This window comes from Myotis daubentonii, chromosome 9, assembly GCF_963259705.1.
Source record: "Myotis daubentonii chromosome 9, mMyoDau2.1, whole genome shotgun sequence".
NCBI classification, from domain to species: domain Eukaryota; kingdom Metazoa; phylum Chordata; class Mammalia; order Chiroptera; family Vespertilionidae; genus Myotis; species Myotis daubentonii.
This window is the reverse complement of record NC_081848.1, coordinates 13,589,332-13,611,539: the sequence shown is the minus strand read 5'-3', so window position 1 is coordinate 13,611,539 and position 22,208 is coordinate 13,589,332. Positions and strand designations below refer to the sequence as shown.

Genomic DNA, 22,208 nt, shown 5'->3' with positions numbered 1-22,208 from the left:
ATAGAATTCTGAATTCCATTTTATTTTTCTATTAAAAATGTAATTTATTCTACAGATGTTTATTGAGTGCCTCCTATTTACCAGCACTATTTAGGTGCTTTTCATACATAGTGGAACAAAGCAGAGATGGTCGCTGACTTGATGGAGCTTATATTTAGGGCAGGGTTTGGGAACCTCAGGCTGTGCGCTGAATCCAGCCTCCCGCCTGTTTGTGTGGAACACAGGTGCACCCATTTGTTTATGTATTATCTTTGGCAGGTTTCATGCTACAAGCGCGGGGTTGAGTGTGATGACATAAACTATGGTCTGTAAAGCCTCCAAATAGTTTATTTAAATGGAAACTTTTATAATTTTTTAAGTTTGCCGACCCTGTTCTAGTAGTAGATATCACTAGAACATTTTTCTCACATTTCTTCTTTTGGAAAGCTAGACTCCTGATACATGTGAATGATAGGATTCCTTACTACATTTATTATATCCCAGTCAAAATATTCAAATTTCATGCATTATCGAAGATAGTTTTAATTCAGAGGTAAAATATTATCTACAATCTTTTTCTTTTCCCTTGCTAGTGAATGGAGCTAGACAATATACTTAAAAACAATACATAAAAACTCTCCTAAATGTCCTACATACTTCTATCTTATGAGCCTATAGAAAAAGGTAGCTAATGTATGCACATCTTTTTTGCCTGTTTTTCACTTCGCATATCATAATTTCCAATGCCATTAAATATTCTTTTAGAACATGATTTTAATGGCAGTCAAAAATATGTATTTTGAAGTGGAAATTTTAAAAAGAAATGTTTTATTCTCCATTTGCTACACAGCATATGCAGTTTTTGTACTGGTAAACCATCACCTACTTATTATAAGTTTGTTTTTAAAATTTAGACAAGTATTTAAATACCCTGAGAGTTTTAATATTTTAACCAATATGGAAAATAAGAAAAAGATACCCAATCCTTAGTAGTTGTCTATTCAGCTTTGATATAGCACCAATTGCTTTTTCTAAGTCCTGCATAGTGCTGCATCTGAGAGTCACAGCAGGTGAGGAAGGAGCCAGATGAGTTTTTGAGGTCCATCTTAGCTTTAGGATTTAGTAATTATGTGATAGAATTGTGAATAGAACTTGAGTACAAGAATAATTCCAAAGCAGGTCAATTATTAGGTTCGCTTTCTAGTATCATTTTAAAATGATAGAAGTGTTTTGAGCATGAAGTGAATAACCTTGAGTTATTTTGACATTTTTATTCTGAAAACACACACACACACACACACACACACACACACACACACACACAAAACCCTCATTATACGTGTTTTAAGAGCTTTTTGTCCTTGGTAGTTTCATAAAGTATTTGACCTGCCTTATTGGAGCTTTTATCCATTATTTGCCAACATATTCATGGCAAATAATGGACAATTGATTTTTTTTCATAATTTGTATTTCTCTACCGATTAGTGACTTTGAGCAGTTTTTCATATATCTCCTGGCCATTTGTATGTCCTCTTTGGAGAAATGTCTATTCAGGTATTTTGCCCATTTTTAAATTGGATTGTTTATCTTCTTTTTGTTGATTTGTATGAGTACTTTATAAATTTTGGATATTAACCCCTTATCAGGTGTATTATTGGCAAATATGTTCTCCCATTCAGTGGGTTTCCTTTTCAATTTGATGGTGGTTTCTTTTGCTGTGCAGAAGCTTTTTATTTTGATGTAGTCCCATTTGTTTATTTTCTCCTTAGTTTCCTTTGCCCTAGAAGATGTATCCGTAAACATATTGCTACATAAGATGTCTGAGATTTTACAGCCTATGTTTTCTTAAAAGATTTTTATGGTTTCATTCCTTACATTTAATTTAAGTCTTTTATCCACCTTGAATTTATCTTGTGTATGGTATAAGTTGGTGGTCTAGTTTCATCTTTTTTCAAGTGTCTGTCCAGTTTTCTCAGCACCATTTGTTGAAGATACTATCTTTACTCCATTGTATGTTCTTGCCTCCTTTGTCAATATTAATTGACTGTAATGATGTGTCATTTCTGGGGTCTCTGTTCTGATCCATTGGTCTATATGCCTGTTCTTGTGCCAGTACCAGGCTGTTTTGGTTACAGTGACTTTGTGGAGCAGTTTTATATCCGGTATTGTGTTCCCTCCTACTTCGTTCTTCTTTCTCAAGATTGCTGCAGCTATTCAGGATCTTTTATGGTTCCATATATATTTTTGGAGTATTTGTTCTAACTCTGTGAAGTATGTCATTGGCGTTTTAATAGGGATTGCATTGAATTTGTAGATTGCTTTGGGTAGTATAGACATATTAATGATAATAATTCTTCCAATCCATGAACATGGTATATACACTTGCATTTCTTTGTATCTTCCTCTATTTCTGTTTTCAATGTCCTATAGTTTTCCAAGTACAGGTCTTTTACCTCATTGGTTAAATTTATTCCTAGATATCTTACTTTTCTTTTGTTGCAATGGTAAATAGGATTGCTGTTTTTTTATAATTTAATATCTATATTTTTTATTGATTTCAGAGAGGAAAGAAGAGGGAGAGAGAGATAGAAATATTAATGATGAGAGAGAATCATTGATCGGCTGCCTCCTGCACACCCCTAGGGGGGATTGAGCCTGCAACCGACGCATGTGCCCTTTACCGGAATTAAACCCGGACCCTTCAGTCCCCAGGCCAATGCTCTATCCACTGAGCCAAATCGGCTAGGACAGTGGTCGGCAAACTCATTAGTCAACAGAGCCAAATATCAACAGTACAACGATTGAAAATTTCTTTTGAGAGCCAGATTTTTTAAACTTAAACTATATAGGTAGGTACATTGTTACTAACTTAATTAGGGTACTCCTAAGGCTTATGAAGAGCCACACTCAAGGGGCCAAAGAGCTGCATGTGGCTCGCGAGCCGCACTTTGCCGACCACGGGACTAGGACAATGGGATTGCTGTTTTAGTTTCTCTTTCTGAGAGTTCATTATTGGTGTATAAAAATGCCATAGATTTGTGGATGTTGATTTTGTATCCTGCTACCTTGCCGAATTCATTTATTAAGTGTAGTAGTTTCCTGGTGGAGACTTTAAGGTTAACCATGTGCAATATCATGTCATCTGCAAATAATGACAGTTTTATTTCCTCCTTTCCAGTTTGGATGCCTTTTATCTCTTTTTTTTTTCTGATTCCTGTGGCTAGGACTTCCAGTGCTATGTTGAATAAGAGTGGTAAAAGTGAGCATCTTTGTCTTGTGCCTGTTCTTAAGGGAAATGCTTTTAGTTTTTGCCCATTGAGTATTATGATGGCTGTAGGTTTTTCGTATATGACCTTTATTATGTTGAGGTATGATCCCTCTATTCCTACTTTACTAAGAGTTTTTATCAAAAAATGGTGCTGTATTCTGTTGAATACTTTTTCTGAATTTATTGATATGATCATGTGGTTTTTATCTTTCAATTTGTTTATATGATGTGTCACATTTATTGATTTGTGAATATTGAACCAGCCTTGCATCCCTGGAATAAATCCCACTTGATCATGGTGTATGACCTTTTTAATATATTGCTGGATCTTACTTGCTAATATTTGTTAAAGATTTTAGTATCTTTTTTCATCAGGGATATTGGCCTGTAATTTTATTTCTTTGTAGTGTCTTTATCTGGTTTGGAATTAGGATAATACTGGCCTCATAAAAAGAGCTTGGAAGTGTTCCTTCCTCTTGAATTTTTTGGAATAGTTTAAGGAGGGTAGGTGTTAGTTGTTTTTGAATGTTTGGTAAAATTTATCTGTAAATCCATCCAGTCCAGGACTTTTGTTTGCTGGAAGTTTTTAAATTACTGCTTCAATTTAATCAGCTGTTATTGCCTATTCAGGTTTTCTGATTTTCCTGATTGAGTTTTGGAAGATTGTATGTTTCTAGGAATTTGTCCATTTCACCCAGATTATCCAGTTTGTTTACACACAATCCTTTTGTATTTCTGTGGTGTCCGTTGTTATATCACCTCTTTCATCTCTGTTTATATTTATTTGTTTCTTGATGAGTCTGGCTAGAGCAGTGATTCCCAAAGTGGGCGCTACTGCCCCCTGATGGGCGCTGCAGCGATCCAGGGGGGCGGTGATGGCCACAGGTGCATTTGTTTTAACTTTTTTTGTATTACCTTTCTATTCTGAGTTCAATAAATAGTTTCATAATTTCAAACTTCAATGTTTCTAATTTACACCTTTCTTTACTATATTTACGAAAAAGGTAGAAACATTAATACATGTAACTTTCTGTTTAATTGCTATTAAAATTTAAAAAAAATTAATTTCCAGGGGGCGCTGAGTAATATTTTTTCTGGAAAGGGGGCGGTAGGCCAAATAAGTTTGGGAACCACTGGGCTAGAGGTTCATCAATGCCGGGAGCCGGTCCATCCTTGCTGTTTCAAGGGACCTGGCATATATGGCATACGGTTCTTAATATGTTTGCTCACCTTCTTGGCGCTGTGTTTTAACCAAGGTCACCTCTCCGAGAAAGGTTGAATCCCCAGGTAGGGATTTTCCCCTGAAGTTAGGGAGGGAATAAAACCCCTCAACTAAGTGCCAGGCGGGTAACTAATCACTTTAACTATGAACAATCATGCTTAAGCTACATAATCTTTACTCCCTGGAATGGAGATAAGAAACTCCCTAACCTTTGTAATAGAGATTGATAGGATTGAATCAGCTGGTATAAATACAGATGTAACTAGACAGCAGAACACAGAACTTAGGAGACAGAACGTAGGCACAGAACCTACACAGAACGTTCTCTAGAGACAGAAGAACTTCGCTGGAGAGAGCATGCCGGAGGATCCTGGACAGAAACTGGCAACAGAACCTCGAGACAGAACCTAGCGAGAGAACATGGCAAAAGATCCTGGACTGAACCTGACTACAGAAATTGGCAAGAGAACCTGACTAGAACCTGGTGACTGAACCTGACTGGAGAACCTGGACAGAACCTGGCTGGAGATCCAAAGCAGAACCTCTCTGGAGATCCAGACCAGAACTTGGCTGGAGATCCTGGCTGGAGATCCTGGCTAGGCTGCTGATCAACTGAACACTGTCTCCGTGTCATTCCTTCTTCGCCGACTCCGTCCACACCTTTGGGAACCCCTGGACCCGCTGGGGCTGGACCCCAGCATCTGGCGCCCGAACAGGGACCCCTAGGTAAGCGCCCCGCACTCGGGACGGATAGGACTCCACCGTAGGAAGAGGGTGGATAGTCTTCGCCGACTCCGTCCACACCTTTGGGAACCCCTGGAAAAGGATTCCCCTAGGTAAGCCCCCACCCCATTGAGAACCCCCACACTCGGGACGGATAGGACTCCACCAGGGTACTGCAGACCCCCCTATAGAGGATAAGTAGGGTAAGAAGGTGGATAGTACAGAACTTAGATTGAGAAGATGTGCCATACTGAGTCCAAAGAAAGAAGACTCTGTATTGATCTTTAGATTAAGAAGATGTGCCATACTGAGTCTAAAGAAAGAAGACTCTGTATTGATCTTTTAACACATATGCTTGCTAGCAGAGGAATTAAGGTTACTCCCAGTCAGACAGAACGTTTTATACAAGAAGTATGTCCATGCTTTTCTGAGGAAGGAAAGGTGCCGGAAAGGTAAATGTAATGGCATGGGAGAAGGTAGGCCCAAGGAGCCTTATCCTTAACCCCACTGCAGCCTTTCTACCCTGGGAAAGTGCAGGATTGGCAAGCTCTCCCTGGGATGATAGATCAGGACTCAGGTAATAGCGGAAAGTGCCAATCCTACTCTTAAAATGGATATAAGAGAGCATTTGAGGTTTTTCTTTTTAATGCTTGCTTTTAAAAAATAAAAAAGGGGGAATTTGCCGGGAGCCGGTCCATCCTTGCTGTTTCAAGGGACCTGGCATATATAGCATACGGTTCTTAATATGTTTGCTCACCTTCTTGGCGCTGTGTTTTAACCAAGGTCACCTCTCCGAGAAAGGTTGAAATCCCCAGGTAGGGATTTTCCCCTGAAGTTAGGGAGGGGATGAAACTCCTTAACTAAGTGCCAGGCGGGTAGTTAATCAATTTAACTACAAACAATCATGCTTAAGCTACATAATCTTTACTCCCTGGAATGGAGATAAGAAACACCCTAACCTTTGTAATAGAGATTGATAGGATTGAATCAACTGGTATAAATACAGTTATAACAAGACAGAAACACTCAGAACTTAGAACACAGAACTCAAGAGACAGAACTTAGAACACAGGGCTTGGAAGACAGGACCAAGAGAGACAGAGCCTAGGCAGAGAACCTACACAGAACGTTCTCTAGAGACAGAAGAACTTCGCTGGCGAGAGCATGCCGGAGGATCCTGGACAGGGACTGGCCTCGGAGCCTGGAGGCGGAGCCTGGCGAGAGAGCATGGCAGGGGATCCTGGACTGAACCTGACTGCGGAGATTGGCAGGAGAGCCTGACTAGAACCTGGTGACTGAACCTGACTGGCGAACCTGGACAGAACCTCTCTGGAGATCCGAAGCAGAACCTCTCTGGAGATCCAGACCAGAACTTGGCTGGAGATCCTGGCTAGGCTGCTGATCAACTGAATGCTGTTACTGAGTCTTTCCTTCTTCGCTGACTCCGTCCACACCTTTGGGGACCCCTGGACCTGCTGGGGTTGGACCCCGGCACATCAATCTTGTTTATCTTTTCAAAGAACCAGCTCTTGTATTTATTGATCGTTTGTACTGTTTTCTTAGTCTCTGTCATTTATTTCTGTTCTGATCTTTATTATTTTCTTCTACTTCCTATAGACTCTTCTTGCTGTTCTCTTTCTAGTTTATTTAGTTGTAGGATTAGATAGTTTATTAGTACTTTTTCTTGTTTCTTGAGGTAGGCCTGAAGTGCTATGAACTTTTCTCTCAGGACTGCTTTCGCCATGTCCCAAAGGTTTTGGGTGGCTGTGTGTTCATTTTCACTTGTTTCCAGGAAGTTTTTTATTTCTTGCTTGATCTCATTGGTAACCCATTCATTATTTAATAACATGCTATTAGCCTGCATGTGTTTGAATGTTTTAGAATGTTTTTATTTTAGTTGATTTCTAAGTTCATACCATTGCGATCTGAGAAGATTCTTGGTATTATATCAGTCTTCTTGAATTTGTATAGACTTGTTTTATGGCCTAATATGTGGTCTATCTTTGAGAATGTTCCATGTGCACTTGAGAGGAATGTATATTCTATTGCTTTGGTGTGAAATGTTCTGTAAATATCACTTAGATCCATGTGGTCTAGTGTTATTTAAGGTCCCTGTTCCCTTGTTAATTTTTTGTCTGGAAGATTTATCCAGTGATGTCAGTGGGTTGTTCAAGTCCCCCGTTATGACTGTATTGCTGTCAATCTCTCTTTAAGGTCCATCAAGATTGTTTAATGTACTTGGGTGCTCCTATATTGGATGCATATATGTTAACAAGGGTTATATTTTCTTGTTGAATCATTACCTTTAGTATTATGAAGTGGCCTTCTTTGTCTCTTATGATGGTCTTCATTTTGAAGTCTATTTTGTCAGATACGAGTATTGCTACCCCAGCTTTTTTTTCATTTCCATTTGCCTGGGAAAATTTTTTCCCATCCCTTCACTCTCATCTTGTATGAGTATTTTGTTTTGAGGTGGGTCTCTTGTGGACACCATATGTTTGTGACATGTTTTTGTATCCATTCAGCTATTCTGTGTCTTTTGATTAGAGCATTTAGTCCATTTCCATCTAAGATTATTATTGATAGGTACTTACTTATTGCCATTTTAATTCAATATGCCTATGTTTCTCTCTATGTATTTTTTCTTCTCATTATAGTAGTTCCTTTAGCTTTTCTTGCAGTGCTGGTTTAGTGGTAATAAACTCTGTTAGTTTTTTGTTTTGTTTTTTTGCCTTGGAAGCTCTTTATTTTACCTTCTATTTTGAATGATAGCCTTGCTGGATATAGTAATCTTGGTTTCAGAATCTTGCTTTTCATTACCTTGAACCCTTCATGCCATTCCCTTCTGGCTTGTAGAGTTTATGATAAAAGATAAACTGACAGCCTTATGGGAGCTCCTTTGTAGGTAACAATTGTTTTTCTGTTGCTGCCTCTAAAATTCTATCTTTGTCTTTATTTATTTATTTTTTTTTTCAAGTAAAACTAACAAGATGCGGAATAGTTTACTCAGGAGCAAATGTTACACTTTAATAAAAGCACTGTAATTTCTATTATATTAGCTAATACATGAAAGAACAATTTAAAAAATGGATTCTTCAAACTACTGGTTCTTACACCCACAAACATACATCAGAATCACTTGTGAGGTTTTAAGTCCAGGTCTCACTCTTGGAGAAGGTTGTGACAGGGGTCAGGACCCAGGTATTTTTCAAAAGCTTTCCAGGCAGCTCTGATGTTTCCTCCTGGCCAAGTCACTGACTTTAGGTCAGCTGGGGCACTTTGGGTTTTGGGGGCCACTGTTTGGGGGTGTGGGAAGCTTTTCTTGCAGATTTATTAGCTGTAGTGAAGAACTTGGCCTCTGGCTCTTTGGGCATCTGTCTTGGGTCTTTTTTCCCCAAAGGAGAGTTTCTTTGCTTCTCCACTTTTTCTTTGACTCTTGGCTTCTTCCCTGGGCCTTTACCTGGGGTCTTGGGCTCTGGTGCTTTCGGCATCTCCGAAGCTGGAAAGGCCTTTCTCTTCTTCCCACGAGGTGGGTTGGAGCCAGGACTCTTTACTGGAGACTTCTCTCCTGTGGCATGTTTCGGCACCTCTACATTTTCTTTGACAGGAGTTTTTCCTATTGGGACCAGTAATGGAATTTCTTCTTCAGATTCAACTTGCACTTTATTTTCTGTTTTTATTCTGCAGGTCTCTTTCTTCTCAGGCTTAGGGGTCTCTTTCTTCTGGGGTCCAGGGCCCTTCACTGGAGAACCACAAGTTTTAGAGGCCATCTCCTCTGTAGGTAGGGCTGATGTAGACTTTCTACCCTGTTTCATAGGCTTTCTGTTTCTTTTCTTCTCCTTTCGTCTCTTTTTTTGTTCTTTTTGTTTTGATATTTTCTTTACTTCTTGTTTCTTCAGACTAGAAATGTTCACTCCTTTAGCTTCATCCCAACTGCTGACAAATGAAGAAAAGATAGGAAGGGCAACTGATCTCTCAGTTTTCACATATAAGAGTTTCACACTCTCCCACTTCTCTGGCAATTTCACCAACGCTGTTGGTGACTGGCCCTGAGTACCTTGTTTGGAGCTATCAGCAATGCACAGCTTGTGGCTCCTTCTGCTGGTGCTCAGTGCCTTTGAAAAGGACCAAGATGTGCGCCAAGGTCTGCTTTCCCTAGCTCCAGGCTGTGAAATAGATCAGGCAAGGACTAAAAACTACCAGAGACCCACTTCTGCCTACAGTCTGATTGTTATTCAGTCTCAGTTAGCCTCAGGCTATCAACCACAGCAAGATGTAGATTCCACAGGGTGTGGTGAGTGGTTTTCCAACAGGGTGTGGTAGTTGCTGCCCCCACAGGCAAAAGTTGCCTGGATAATAAAGATCTACCTGAGAAGGCTGTCCTCCGCAGCTTGAGGGAATGACTCATCACAGGAATTCGGGGTGGCTGCCTTCCAATCTCTAAACCCAGGGCCCCCAACCTTAGAATTTCCTCACACAGCTCTAATTCTACCCTCTCTCTGTCAGAGCCCAGGTCCTTTAAGAGGGTTCCTGCATTTCCAGCTGTCTCTCCCTGGCAGATAGCAACCCTGCTGCTTTTCACAGCCAGATGTTATGTGGGCACCTTTCTCTGTTCTGGTACCCTCTGCTAGGTGGCCCTAGTTCTCAGTGGGAACCCCTGCAGCTGAGATATCCCTCCAGAATTTCCCCTGCTGCCTGTGGGAGCCCGGCCAGCCCTTTCACGCCTAACCCTTCCTACAGCCACGATGGGATCTCCACTTTCCGTCCTTGGTTATCAGGATTCTCTCTAGCCAGTCTTCAGTTGATTATTCAGGATGGTTTTCCTGTATTTTAGTTGTATGCCAGTTTGGTCCTGGGAGAGTCACTGTAGTTTCCACTTACTCTGCCGCCATTTTGGATTCCTAAAAAATAATTGGCCATAACCTGTTTGGCTCAGTGGATAGAGCGTCAGCCTGCAGACTGAAGGGTCCCGGGTTCGATTCCGGTCAAGGGCATGTACCTGGGTTGCGGGCACATCCCCAGTGGGAGATGTGCAGGAGGCAGCTGATCGATGTTTCTCTCTCATCGGTGTTTCTAACTCTCTATCTCTCTCCCTTCTTCTCTATAAAAAATCAATAAAATATATTTAAAAAAAATAAATAAATAATTGGTTTTGATGAAATCGTTGGATTATGAAGAGCTATCTGGTTGAAAGGCTACCAAATGAAATGTGTTTCATAGAGTGTTAGGTCATTGCCTCAGTATTTCTAGATTAGAAATTCAACTTTTTAATTTTTTTACTTTTTCTTGAGCGATACTTAGTTACTGACATGCCAGACAACAAGAGGGGTTAAACATGACTTCCTGATTTTGTGTTGCATTTACATGTGATTTATTTATTTATTTAGGTGCCTAAAGGCTTACCTTACTTCTCTGTGGATTTCGGTCTTCAAGGAGGGTTTGCTCATGTCATTGAAGATCAACACAAATTCCCTCATTACTTTGGAAAGGTATGCTCACTAATTTAATAACATTCGAGTGTTTAGCCATTTAGTAGCACTTTTCTTTTGAAGGGAAGTCAAAACTTTAGTCACGGTATACAGTGAGGTTGGTGAATACTGTTCCACCCAATTTTTAGAGGGACAACCTAGCATCTATTAATAACATTAATCCAGGGTATTTGTTACAGTCAGGAATGTCACGTTGTAACCAAATATTTGTTGTCAGTGTTAACAATGACTGTAGTGGTTTCCTGTGGAATCAGCCAGCCTCATGCTGAGAATGGTAGTTGCTAACATTTACTGAGGGTTTACACTGACACAGGTGTTGTTCTGAGCACTCATTTAATTCTCACAGTAACATTATTATATAGATATTGTTATTACTTTCATTTTATAGATGAAGAAACTGAGCTTCAGAGAGGTTATATAACTTGCCTAACATAATTTGCTAATAAATGGCAGAACCAAGGGCACATGCACTCATCATTGAACTAGAGAGCAAATGATTTCACCTCTTCATTTATCAGTGAGCATTGTATATTTCAAGAATCATACATACATGACTCATTTTATACATAGTTTCTGGGAAGATATTGGAGTGTAGATCTTCCATGGCCAGTAGGTTCTTTTCACTACTACAGATGCCTTCTAGGGGTGTAGTCCTCCCATGTGTCTGCTGAGATTCTGGTGGTGGGTAAGCCAGTGTCAGGAATTAGAATAAAATTAACATAACCACTTAGGCAGTCTAAAGAAGTCCAGGCAGTAATAGCTCTACAAGTGACCTTTCACTGTAGGGTAGCTCCACCTTTCCTCTCAGATCGTCCTGTAATTAGAGGAGCCTTGATGAATTCCCAGGGTTCCCTGTGCTCCCTCCCCACTTTATCTCCTATCAAAGACCATCTTCTACAATGACGAAGGGACATGTCAAGAGGAATCTCAACCCCTGAGGTTTGGATTAGAAACTTTTTATGCTGCTGACCTTAAAGGATTAACCAGGGTCCCCAAATCACATGCATCTTTAAACTGTTGAGATATATTACAGAAACTTGTTTGAGAATTTCCAAAATATTTTTTTCCAGAGTTAACTAGAGAGAAATTTGTTTTCATTGTTCTGAAACATTCTGTTATTCAGTAATGACAGAATTTTGTCATTGAACATGACACAATTTAGTTTTTTTTAAACTTCATTCTAGTGAAATTGAAGTAAATTATCATTTATTTCTTATAAATGCTTAGAATTTTATTTTTTCCATCACTATTTATTCCCTCTATGACCTCTTCCACCTCCACCTTCCCTCCTCCCTGCCGCAGTTGGTTTATACATACACTGGGTAGCAGAGAGAACATTAGCCTGAGATTCAACTACAGTTGAACAGCCAAGTTAATAATTATTAGATGTTGATTAGTTTTTCAAACCAGAGCAGCTAATAAGGATCAAATAAATTAAATTTCACTTTCTCTTCCTCCTTTTGCTGCTATCTGGTAAATGTGCTAACAGGCAACAAAATGGACAAATTGCTTGACAGGGAGATTCCTAAGATTATAGGGTTTGCATAGTTAGAACTAATTGAAAACCAGATTATTTTTTACCTTGAAACTAATCTTTATGTAAAATTTGAATATTTTCACTGAAACTACTTAATGCTATATTTTGTAGCAGAATAAACAAGTCGTTTCATTCCTGCTTTCAGCATTTATACATCCATGTATCTGTATTTTTCTCATTCTTTAAAAGGAAATCATTGGTGGGATGCTGGATATAGAGCCACGACTTTGGAGGAAAGGGGTCCGAGAAAGCTTTGAGGATCAGAGGAAGAAAGCACTGCAATTTGCTCAGTGGTGGAAACCATTTGACTTCACCAAAAGCAAAACATGTTGAATCATACCTTCCAGTGTTATTTCCTCTTCAGGTTCCTTTCAGTTTTATTTCCATTGTACCTAGTAAGCAGCTGACCCTCAGGTCCCAGGGAAGTCATGCTCTGGGTCTCTGGCCACAGTGCATCACTGGATCGTGTCGTGTCCTCCCCACCTGCTCCTGTGGACTTCATTGCTGTAACCCAGCGTAAGGCCAGCTGTGTCGGTGACCTGCTCACGTTCCTGTTCTGTGCCTACGCCTTGGTGTTCTGAACTATTCTGTGCATATATGGAAAGACTTTTCTGAAGGATTAGCCAGGAAGCATAACAAATCATGGGTTCAGAAGGAATTGGTCAACGTCAAGGTTAAGTCTATTGATTGACTTCTTTTGCACTTTTTAAATTAAGAGTTGGCATATTCAATAATAATTGAAATTTCTTTTCATAGCATTTTATAGAAGATCTCTTAATTTTCTACCAGTAGCACATGTATCACTGCTATTCTTTTTATTAAAGGGAAAAGAATGTTCCAAAGGTAATAAAGAATTAAATGAATTATAGCCTGCTCATAATTTGTTTGTTTTTATTTCTAGAATTTTTAAATAATGTCTTTGAATTTTGGTGAGTTTAAAAATAATTGTTCTAAGTAACACAATTTACAGCTTTGGGGATTTGTATGAAAGTTAAAAATTGTAGCCAAATAATCATTTTTGTGTTGTATTGGTTACTACAAACCTTAAGTAATGAGAGCATGCTAAATGTCGGGAGCACATTCCATCCTCCCCCACTTGATCTAAGGCTCTTCATTTCCTTTGTTCTCATACTTGGTGCCAAGAGAAAACTATATGCTTATAAAATATGGCCATGGTGGAAAAGGTCTACTTTTTTAAAAATGGAAGATATTTTTGTAGTAAATCCTTCTTGGAAGATGTTGGTTTTTTTGGCGCTGAACTTTGACATTTTGTCATGAAATGTCAAATACCTAGGATTAGTGTGACATGTACTCTAGATTAATTCATAATTCTACCCAGTTTTTATTATTATTATATAGTTATTTTTAATATTGACATGTTATTTCACTAGTATGTTACAAAAGAGAAATGTTTATGTTCTATCTCTAATTCTTAAATTTCACAATAAGTTGAAGTTTAATGGGTTCAGTTCATTAATATTTGCATTTAAATATGTTTATCAAATAGATACTTGATAGTACTTTATTTATTGCAGTTTTCAAACTTCAGGCTTTGCTGTGATGTCTTAGAGGAGTTTACAGTATAACATTCATTTATTTTGTGTCTGTGAATTAACACACAATTATTTGCAGGGCATTTTGTTACTTGCTAGTAATGGAAAAATAAAAAACTACTTACCTACTTTGAATAATTTTAGAGTTTAGTGGAGAAAGAGACATGCTTATGAATAGTTATAGTACATTGTACAAGTTCTAAAATGAGATATGCACCAAGTGTGTGCAAGGACAGTGCTAAAGGACTGTTCCCATCCCTCTGTCTTCATTCTTAGCTGATGACCTTGTCCTATTTTCCTGAGGAAATACAACCGAACAGAAGGGAATTTGTACCATATCTACCAATAGACTGGCCTCTGTACCCATGTACTATACGTTTCCTCTTGCTAACTGTAGATAAGTTATTTTGTTACTCTTATTTAGGGCTAATCCACTCACTTATACACTGGATTTCATCCTTTTCCTCTTCAATTGCCCCTGTTTTCTTGGTGGTGTTAGGTTTTTCCTCTATGTAAGATTATCCTATTTAGCATACAAATCATTGTATAATATGTCAACACAAACCCTGGCATCCTATTCCCCTCAGCCATTTCTCGTCTCCAGTTGACAGCAAAACCCATTTTTATAAATCTGTTTCTTCTACTAAAACTAATTATGTTCAGGTGCTCAGTGAACTTTCTACAGGGGCAACTCGAAAACTAATGCTCAGTGCTCGTGTTACTCTACCCATCAGCATCACTGACGGACTCGGCCACTCCCCTTCTTGAGACACTTTCTGTGCTTTGCTTCGCGAGCACCATCTGTTATTCATCCTCCTTCCCTGCTGGCTGCATCCTCTCAATTTCCTTGCTGGTTCCTCTAATCTTTTCCACCACTAAGTGTTGAAAATGCACATTCTCAAACCTATCTTTTCTCTAATTCACTCCTTCCCAAAGGAATCTCATCACTAAAAAGGTCTTAAATACCGTTTTTAAGTTGACTCATTTACTCAACAAATATGTAAGTGTCTGTTTCCATGTCAGTCACTGTTGTGCGTGCAGGGGATATGTTAGTGAATAAAACAAAAATCCTTTGCGGAGCTCACACTGTATTGGGGGAGACAGACAGAAGACATTAGACATAATAAATTATCTAGAAAATGTCAGAGGTGATAAGCACTATGGAAAAAGGAACAGTAGAACAGAACAGGAGATTCTCCCAAGTTCATATCTTCCCTCTGGACCTCTTCACCGAACTCCAGAACGTATATCCAGACACCAACATGACATCTCCACTGTGTGTGTGTCTGTAAAGGGATATCAAGACTGAACTCCATTTTTCCTGTTTGCTATTCACAACCACCACTGTATCTCGTGGTTTTAGGCCTGGGGAATTTGGTCGGGGCTCAGCTAGATGATCGGTCTGCTTCAGGATGTCTGGGGCCTCCGCTGGAGGGACTCAAACATCTGGAATGACTGGGGCCATGTGTGTGGGTCCTCTGTTCACAGGTCTGGTGTCTGTGTGGAATGACGAGCAGCTGGCATCAGGCTGATCGTACTCTTCTTTATGGACGTGCTGGGTGGCTTCTGGCTGCCTCCAGAGCAACCATCCCAAAGACAGTTCCAAGAGAAAAGTGGAAGGTGCCATTTTTTTTTTTTTTTTTAGGACTGGGGCCTTTTTAGCAACGAGGCCCAGAAGTCAGCACAGCTTCATTTCTGCTGTATTCTATTTGTTAGTTGTCACCTACTGTGTAGTTGTCAGAGCCCACCTACATTCAATAAGAGGGGTCATAACCCGACCTGCCGATGGAGTAGTGTCAAATAATTTGTGGCCATCTACCTACCACAATCTACCCACTAGCCACACATTTACACTCTCCCTTCCCCACCCCATGACACATCCAGATCCTTCCAGAAGTCTGATCCCAGCAGGCATTACGTTGAGGCTCGGAATTTAGAATCCCATCTACAGCAGCCCCGATAGAGAGGAGGCTGCTCAGTGCTTCAATCTGAAGATCTGTGGACGTAAGAGACATTATCTGCAACACACACACACACACACACACACACACACACACACACACACACACACCATACAATAATAAGAAGCATACAACCGATGACAGCGGGCACATTCATTGAAAAAGACCAGAAACATAAGGCACATTGCATCACTGTTCATTAGTGATTCTAAAATTAAGTGGAGCCTATGTCGCCGGTTGCTTGATAAGGGTTGTAGCCCTTGAGAATGATTCTATGGGGCTCCTTGCTGTGGCCTGTCTACCTTTGGTTCAACTCTAAGTCAACTTTTCCTTTTCATAAGAAATAACTCAATACTTATGCTTCCACCTAAGGCAAAGTAGTCATATTATTATCTTGCTGACTAAAACAACCTAAATAGATAACATCTATGAAATGATGGTTTTCAAGACCTGGGACATCAGGCTAGAAAGTACAGTGATCCCTAAGAGATGGGAAATGACGAGATGAGCCCTGAGAGTGCCCTGCCTTACTGTGTTCAGAGCATTTCCATCTCGTGGTGCCAGGTGGGTGGGGTCGGGGCAGAGCCTATTCAACTAACAGTGGAGGAAATGGAGCTAGGTAAGTCTGGGGAGATCAAGACAATGGGTCAGGTTACTGGGGAGAGGATCACCGCCCAGAGAGAGAACTCCAGAAGTCTTCAGAAGGTCCCTTCTGGTGTCTGCACTGACCAGTGCCCGCATGTGCAGAGACTACCTGAGAGGCAAAGTTCACCTATCCATGCCGAGCAGAGCTAACATTTCCCCACGGGTGGGAATGGGAAGGTCAGGATTGACCAGGAATTGGGGAGAGCACACAGAATGGTAGTGTGTAGTGAGAAAGAATCTAAAGACTTAACACTGATCTAGTCTTGACAAACCAATCTTAAAAGCAAGATGCAAAAGGGATCAAACTGTTTCTAGCCTAGCTGGAGAGGCTCAATTGGTTGAGTGTCACACCAAAAGGTTGCCAGTTCGATTACTGGTCAGGGCTCTAAATGGAAGGCAACCAATCGATGTTTCTCTCTCATGTTGATCTCTCTCTCTCTCTCTCTCTCTCTCTCTCTCTCTCTCTCTCTCTCCCCTCCCTCCTTCCCTCCCTCCCTCCCTCCCTTCTCTAAGCATGTCCTCGGTGAGGATAAAAAAAAAAAAAAAAAAGGAAGAAAAGACAGAAACAGAAACTGTTTCTAAGTAACTTAAATGTATCCCAGAACAAAGCTCAAAAATATTTATAGGAATAAAAATACATCCAGTAGTCACAACATACAATTCAGTGTTTGGCATCCAGTTAAAATAATCAAGCGTACAAAAAAGCACTGGAATGCCTGGGTAAATACTAGTATATGGGCTTTTTTGTTGTTGATTTCTTTAAAAGATATTTTACTATTTAAGCAAAAGACAATTAGTGTGAACTTTATAACACGTAAAAGCAAAATAAATGGCAATAATAACACGAAGGTGGGAAGGGAGAAATGGAAGTACATTATAAGGTGGTTACACTACACTTGAAGCAGTGTAATATAACTTGAATTTAGACTTGATAAACATGTATAGTTAAAAACTCTATAAAGCAAACCCTAATGTAAAAAAACAGGCACATAAAAATTTATAACAGCCAAGAAAGAAGATAAATTGGAACATAAAATAATCTCAATCCACATGAAGGCAGAAACAGAGGAAAAGGGCAATAAAGTACAGATGGAACAAATAGAAAGCAACACAGATAAATGAGAGATTTAAACCCAAATGTTATATTCATAATATTTTTTTTATTGCTGCATGGCAACCACAAATGTGGGAGCCTAAAGCAACACACATTCCTTATCTCCCTACTTCTGTGGGTTGGAGGTCAGGTGCACCTTGCCTGGGTCCTTTGCTGAGGGTCTCACGGCTGTATCGAGGTGTCACCAGGGCAGGGATCTCATCTGGAGGCTGGACTGGGGAAAGGTGCACTCCCCCACTTACGTTGTTCTTTGCAGCATTTAGTTCCTTTCAACTAGGACTAAAAGCTTCAAGGTTTTTGTGTTTTTTTCCACCTGTTGGCCAGAGGCTGCCCTCTGGTCCTATTCGGCATCAGCACTTCCTTACCGCACGGGGTTCCCCAGGGGAGGAGACTCCAGCAAGGTGGCCACTGAAATCTCTCCGGTGCAAGCACATAATCATACAAAATCACATTCATCTGTTACCATTTACTATTGGTCAGAGACACGTCACAGGTCCTGCCCACACTCCAGGGGGTGGGGTCACGCAAGGATGTGAACACCAGGCTCAGAACATGATGGAGACCACCTAAGAGTTTGTCCACCAAAAGTACGCCTCTTCCATTGTAAGAACCTTAAAACTTGCTTTCATGTCTCTGACCTTGTCCTTTGTTGTCCTACATTTTACTTCTGCATCCGAATTCACAAGAATACATTACTGTCATAGCTTTAAATACCTAATTCTATTTCAAAGCAATTTTTAATGAGAAAAAAATCTGTTGATTCAAATGCTTGCTGTTCCCAGTCCTCTGCATTCCTTTGAGCAGCTCCAGATTCACATTTGGCGTCACCTGCGTAAATGGGCACAAAGCCAGTCTGATTATTTGTCAGCCTGGCCTATTCTGTTTGATGCTGTTCCTAATTTGTTAATTTATTGTGTAGTGATGTTGTTTGTTCAATTTTTGCTTGCTCATTTTTTATAGCTCAGTGATTGTCCAGATTCTTTTTTGTTAAATCATCTTGCTTCTGAGCTTTTGCTTATTACATTCAAATTTTCTTCGCGTTCCTTAAGAAGCAATTTATAGAAATGTATTTCTTTTGTGTGAGTTTTCTTCAGATCATGATCTTTGTAGTTCGCATGCTTTGTCCCAGTTTATTTATATATTTACTCTTTCTTTCATTGGTTGTCACAGTGTATATGCAATTACCAGGATTTTTCTTTTCATCTTGCTCCTCCTTGGAGGTCTGTGCTCTGCATTCTATAAAAACTGGTATCACTTGACTTTCTTCACACTTTTTCTTGATCAGTTGTTTCCCAGTTAGTCCTATAGTTTGAGACCTGGATATTTTATAATCTCTCCTTTTTTTTTTTTTTTGTAGACATAGGGAATTGTGGGGCAAGGTGGAGAGTGGAGGTGTTGTTGAGATGGTTTCTTGTTTTGTGAGATTACTGACCTCTCAAATCTTTCTCTGAGATAGTAAATGTTTTGTGTCAGAGTTTATGTTATCTAGGAATCTTTCCCATGGGGGAAGACCCGTGGGGCTTAAATTATTTCCCAGTTCAGTGTCTAGCACTGCAACATTCACTTCAAAAGGTCGGTTCCATTGGTCACTTTTTCATAGATTAGCCTGTTTATCTCCAGTCATTTGCACTGTTTTCTCCAGTAGCTACTTATTTTGGGAGCTACAATAGCTGTGTTGATCCAGTTGCCCAATTCAAAGCAAATTAACCCAGAATACTTTTTCCCCCAGTCTTCATCTTAGTTGTTTTCTCTGTGGGAATGGACATTGTTGAATGTTACTTGAAACTCCTCTTCTTACTTCATTGGTAGTCTTGTCTCTATTTTCTTATTCTCTAGTTGTTTCTTACAGGTATCGTTTCTGGTTCCTTTTTCTTTGTGCACTCTTTAAATGAGTTATCTACCTAAATACTCCATAAGGTACTTCAGAATCAACGTATCCCAAGGAAAACATATTTTACTCTTCTCCAAATTTTTCTTCCTCCCACAGTTCCAGATTTGGTGAATGAATCCACCAGCCCATAAACTCGAGAGTTATCTTTTGCACGTTTAATCAGCAATCATGTCCCGAACAATATACTCTCTTAACATCTCTCACGTAGCCTCTTTATGTCCATTCAGTGTGACCTCTCCATCCCCCTTCTGGATTACTATAATAGTTGTTTCCCTTCAGCTTTGCTCTCTCTTCCAACAACGTCAGAATTATTTCTCTAAAAGATCACATCACACCTCTTCATGGGTTCTCTACTGTAGGATGATGCCCTAGTTCCTCAACATGAGAGAAATGTTCTTCATAATGTGACTCTATTCTACCTTTCTATTGTCACTTCTTCCTTTTTATGCTAATCTCACTCCTTCCAGGCAAATCATTAAATAAACCAGATAAAGAAGGTTTATTTGGTACAGAAGAATGCACAAGGTACAGAAGAATGCACAAGGCAGTGTCGGTCTAGGAGAGATGAACATCAGAGAAGTCCGGCATTGGGTATCACCTCTGGGGTTACTCACTGATTCGAGAAGCCACACAGCATTACATCTGCAATATCTCTTTATTTAGGCAGCCACACAGGTCTTCCTGGTTGCATGGGGAGGAGAAATAACTCCTTTTGCTAGGGGAATGGTAAGATACTAGAAGAGCATGCAAAATAAAAAATGTTGGAAACATTTTTGGAAAATACAATTTGTTATGGGAGGTAAAGGGAGCTAAGTTCAAGGTCTGCATTGAAGAAGACAAAGTACCCACTAACATTAGATTTTGACAAGTCAAGGATGCATGGTGTAATGGTAATTTAACAACTATAAGAACAGTGAAAGAGGGATAGATGGGGAATATTAAATAACAAAAGAAGATAAGAAAGGAGAGAGAAAACATAGAACTTAAATATACCAACAGGAAAGATTATCAATCTGTTTAAAAAGATCACATTTAACCAATTTTCTGTGAAATGTAGAGCTAAGAAGGAGGGTCATGGTTTCTGCTCTGCAATCTGGTCTTCCATTTCCCACAGTTCATTAGTTAAATAAGGGTAGAGTCAAATTGGCAAGTATTTACTGAGTGCCTACTATAAACAACAAAATGTTTGGCACAGTGAAAATGTGGAAAAGAGTGAGATGGGCTTTTTATCTTCAAGGAGGTTAAAGTCTAAGGTGTTATAAAAAAGTTCAATCATGTTAAAATATTCAATTAATATTTTTTTGCATTTATTTTTTTAAATTCTTTATTGTTTAAAGTATTACACGAGTCTCCTTTATTCCTCCATTGACCTCTTCCCCACCACCCCTTCCCCCAAGCACAAGCCCTCACCACCCCGCCCTCCCCCCCTTCCCCCCCCACTGTCTGTGTCCATTGGTTTTGCTCATATGCATGCATACAAGTCCTTTGGTTGATCTCTTACCCTCTCACCCTCCTATGCTCAATATTTGACAAAGGAGGCAAGAGCATACAATGGAGTCAAGACATTCTCTTCAATAAATGGTGCTGGGAAAATTGGACAGATACATGCAAAAAAATGAAACAAGACCACCAACTTACGTAATACACAAAAATAAACTCAAAATGGATAAAGGACTTAAACGTAAGGCAGGAAACCATAAAAACCTTAGAAGACTCCATAGGCAACAAAATATCAGACATATGTCGTAGCAATATCTTTATCAATTAGTATTTTAAGACAACTGAAGAACTTGCAGACCACGTCAAAAGGATCTCAGAGGAATGAGAGGAATTCGGGATGGGACAATTTTACAAAACTATGGAATTTATAAGTCAATGGATAAGATTTGATCAGACAAAGTTGTTAGGACATCATGCTTTGGTTGGAACAGTGAGAGAAAAGTACAAAAGTGGTAAATACACAAACCACATTTGGAGGATAACAAGTCAATCAAGTGTTTCTACAAAAGCCATTTGGAGAATTCTTAGGCAGTGAAAATACCCGAAGGTTTGGGGACTAATTTTGCAAAATCTCAGAGTCTAAGTAATTGTGGCTTTTCCCTGTCGGCATTGTGACATTTGTGCAGAGTTTAGAACAGCCGTGGGCAAACTACGGCCCGCAGGCCGGTGAAATGAATAAAACTATTGAAAAAAAAGACCGTACCTTTTTATGTAATGATGTTTACTTTGAATTTATATTAGTTCACACAAACACTCCATCCATGCTTTTGTTCCGGCCCTCCGGTCCAATTTAAGAACCCACTGTGGCCCTCAAGTCAAAAAGTTTGCCCACCCCTGGTTTAGAAGGATGGTAACCTACTTGTAGTAGTGTATTAAGAAATTAATCTGGAAGAGAGTATAAAATGAAGGTCATTTTGAAGGCCTTACCGTCATCTTGTTATAACAAAATAAGGGCTGGAATGAGCGTTGCAATTTTGGTCAAACATTCCACAGACATATCAATGTAAAGGTGAAGGAACAATGCTTCTTGAGTACCAAAAGGAAAAGATTTATTGTACTGTCTTAGAGATACTAATCTACGCATCTTAGTTGATACATGCAACCTTCTCCCTGTTCAGGTAGAAAGGAATTGGAGCAGGCTTCTCTGGTCCCATGGTATTCATAAAGAGCAGCAGTTAAATGAAATGGTATCACTTACAGTTTTTCCTTTTATCATTTGTATTTGTATATCATTAGAACAGGTCAATTTATAGTACTTGAGAGAAAATCCTTGAGCTATTGACCACAACACAACTGTGGAGTTAAATGAGTTATTTACCTAAATAC

At 39.5% G+C, this 22,208-nt stretch overlaps 2 protein-coding genes across 5 annotated transcripts in view; one reads left to right on the top strand and one right to left on the bottom strand.

Moving 5' to 3' along the window:
* Window positions 1-13,086, top strand: part of CWF19L2 (CWF19 like cell cycle control factor 2) — an 86,110-nt gene extending 73,024 nt beyond the window's left edge. For all 4 annotated transcript variants that reach the window (XM_059707962.1, XM_059707963.1, XM_059707960.1 and 1 more), the window contains 2 exons: window positions 10,580-10,681; window positions 12,408-13,086. In XM_059707962.1, coding sequence (XP_059563945.1) covers window positions 10,580-10,681; window positions 12,408-12,551 — 246 coding nt within the window. In that variant the 3' untranslated portion in view covers window positions 12,552-13,086. The remainder of the gene's footprint in view (window positions 1-10,579; window positions 10,682-12,407) is intronic.
* On the bottom strand, window positions 8,191-10,112 carry LOC132241641 (ribosomal L1 domain-containing protein 1-like). Its single transcript, XM_059710599.1, has 2 exons — window positions 10,074-10,112; window positions 8,191-9,307 (listed from the first exon to the last, which is right to left on the bottom strand). Exons 1-2 carry the CDS (start codon window positions 10,110-10,112, stop codon window positions 8,453-8,455), a joined length of 894 nt encoding a protein of 297 aa, XP_059566582.1. The 3' UTR covers window positions 8,191-8,452.
* Window positions 13,087-22,208: the final 9,122 nt, after the last annotated feature.

Excerpts from the sequence above, each read along its gene's own strand:
- LOC132241641 (XM_059710599.1), bottom strand. The coding sequence starts at position 10,112 with ATGGCCAATTATTTTTTAGGAATCCAAAATGGCGGCAGA. Across the intron at positions 9,308-10,073 it reads GAATCCAAAATGGCGGCAGA|GCACTGAGCACCAGCAGAAG; the intron begins GTAAGTGGAAAC and ends TCCTTTTCAAAG.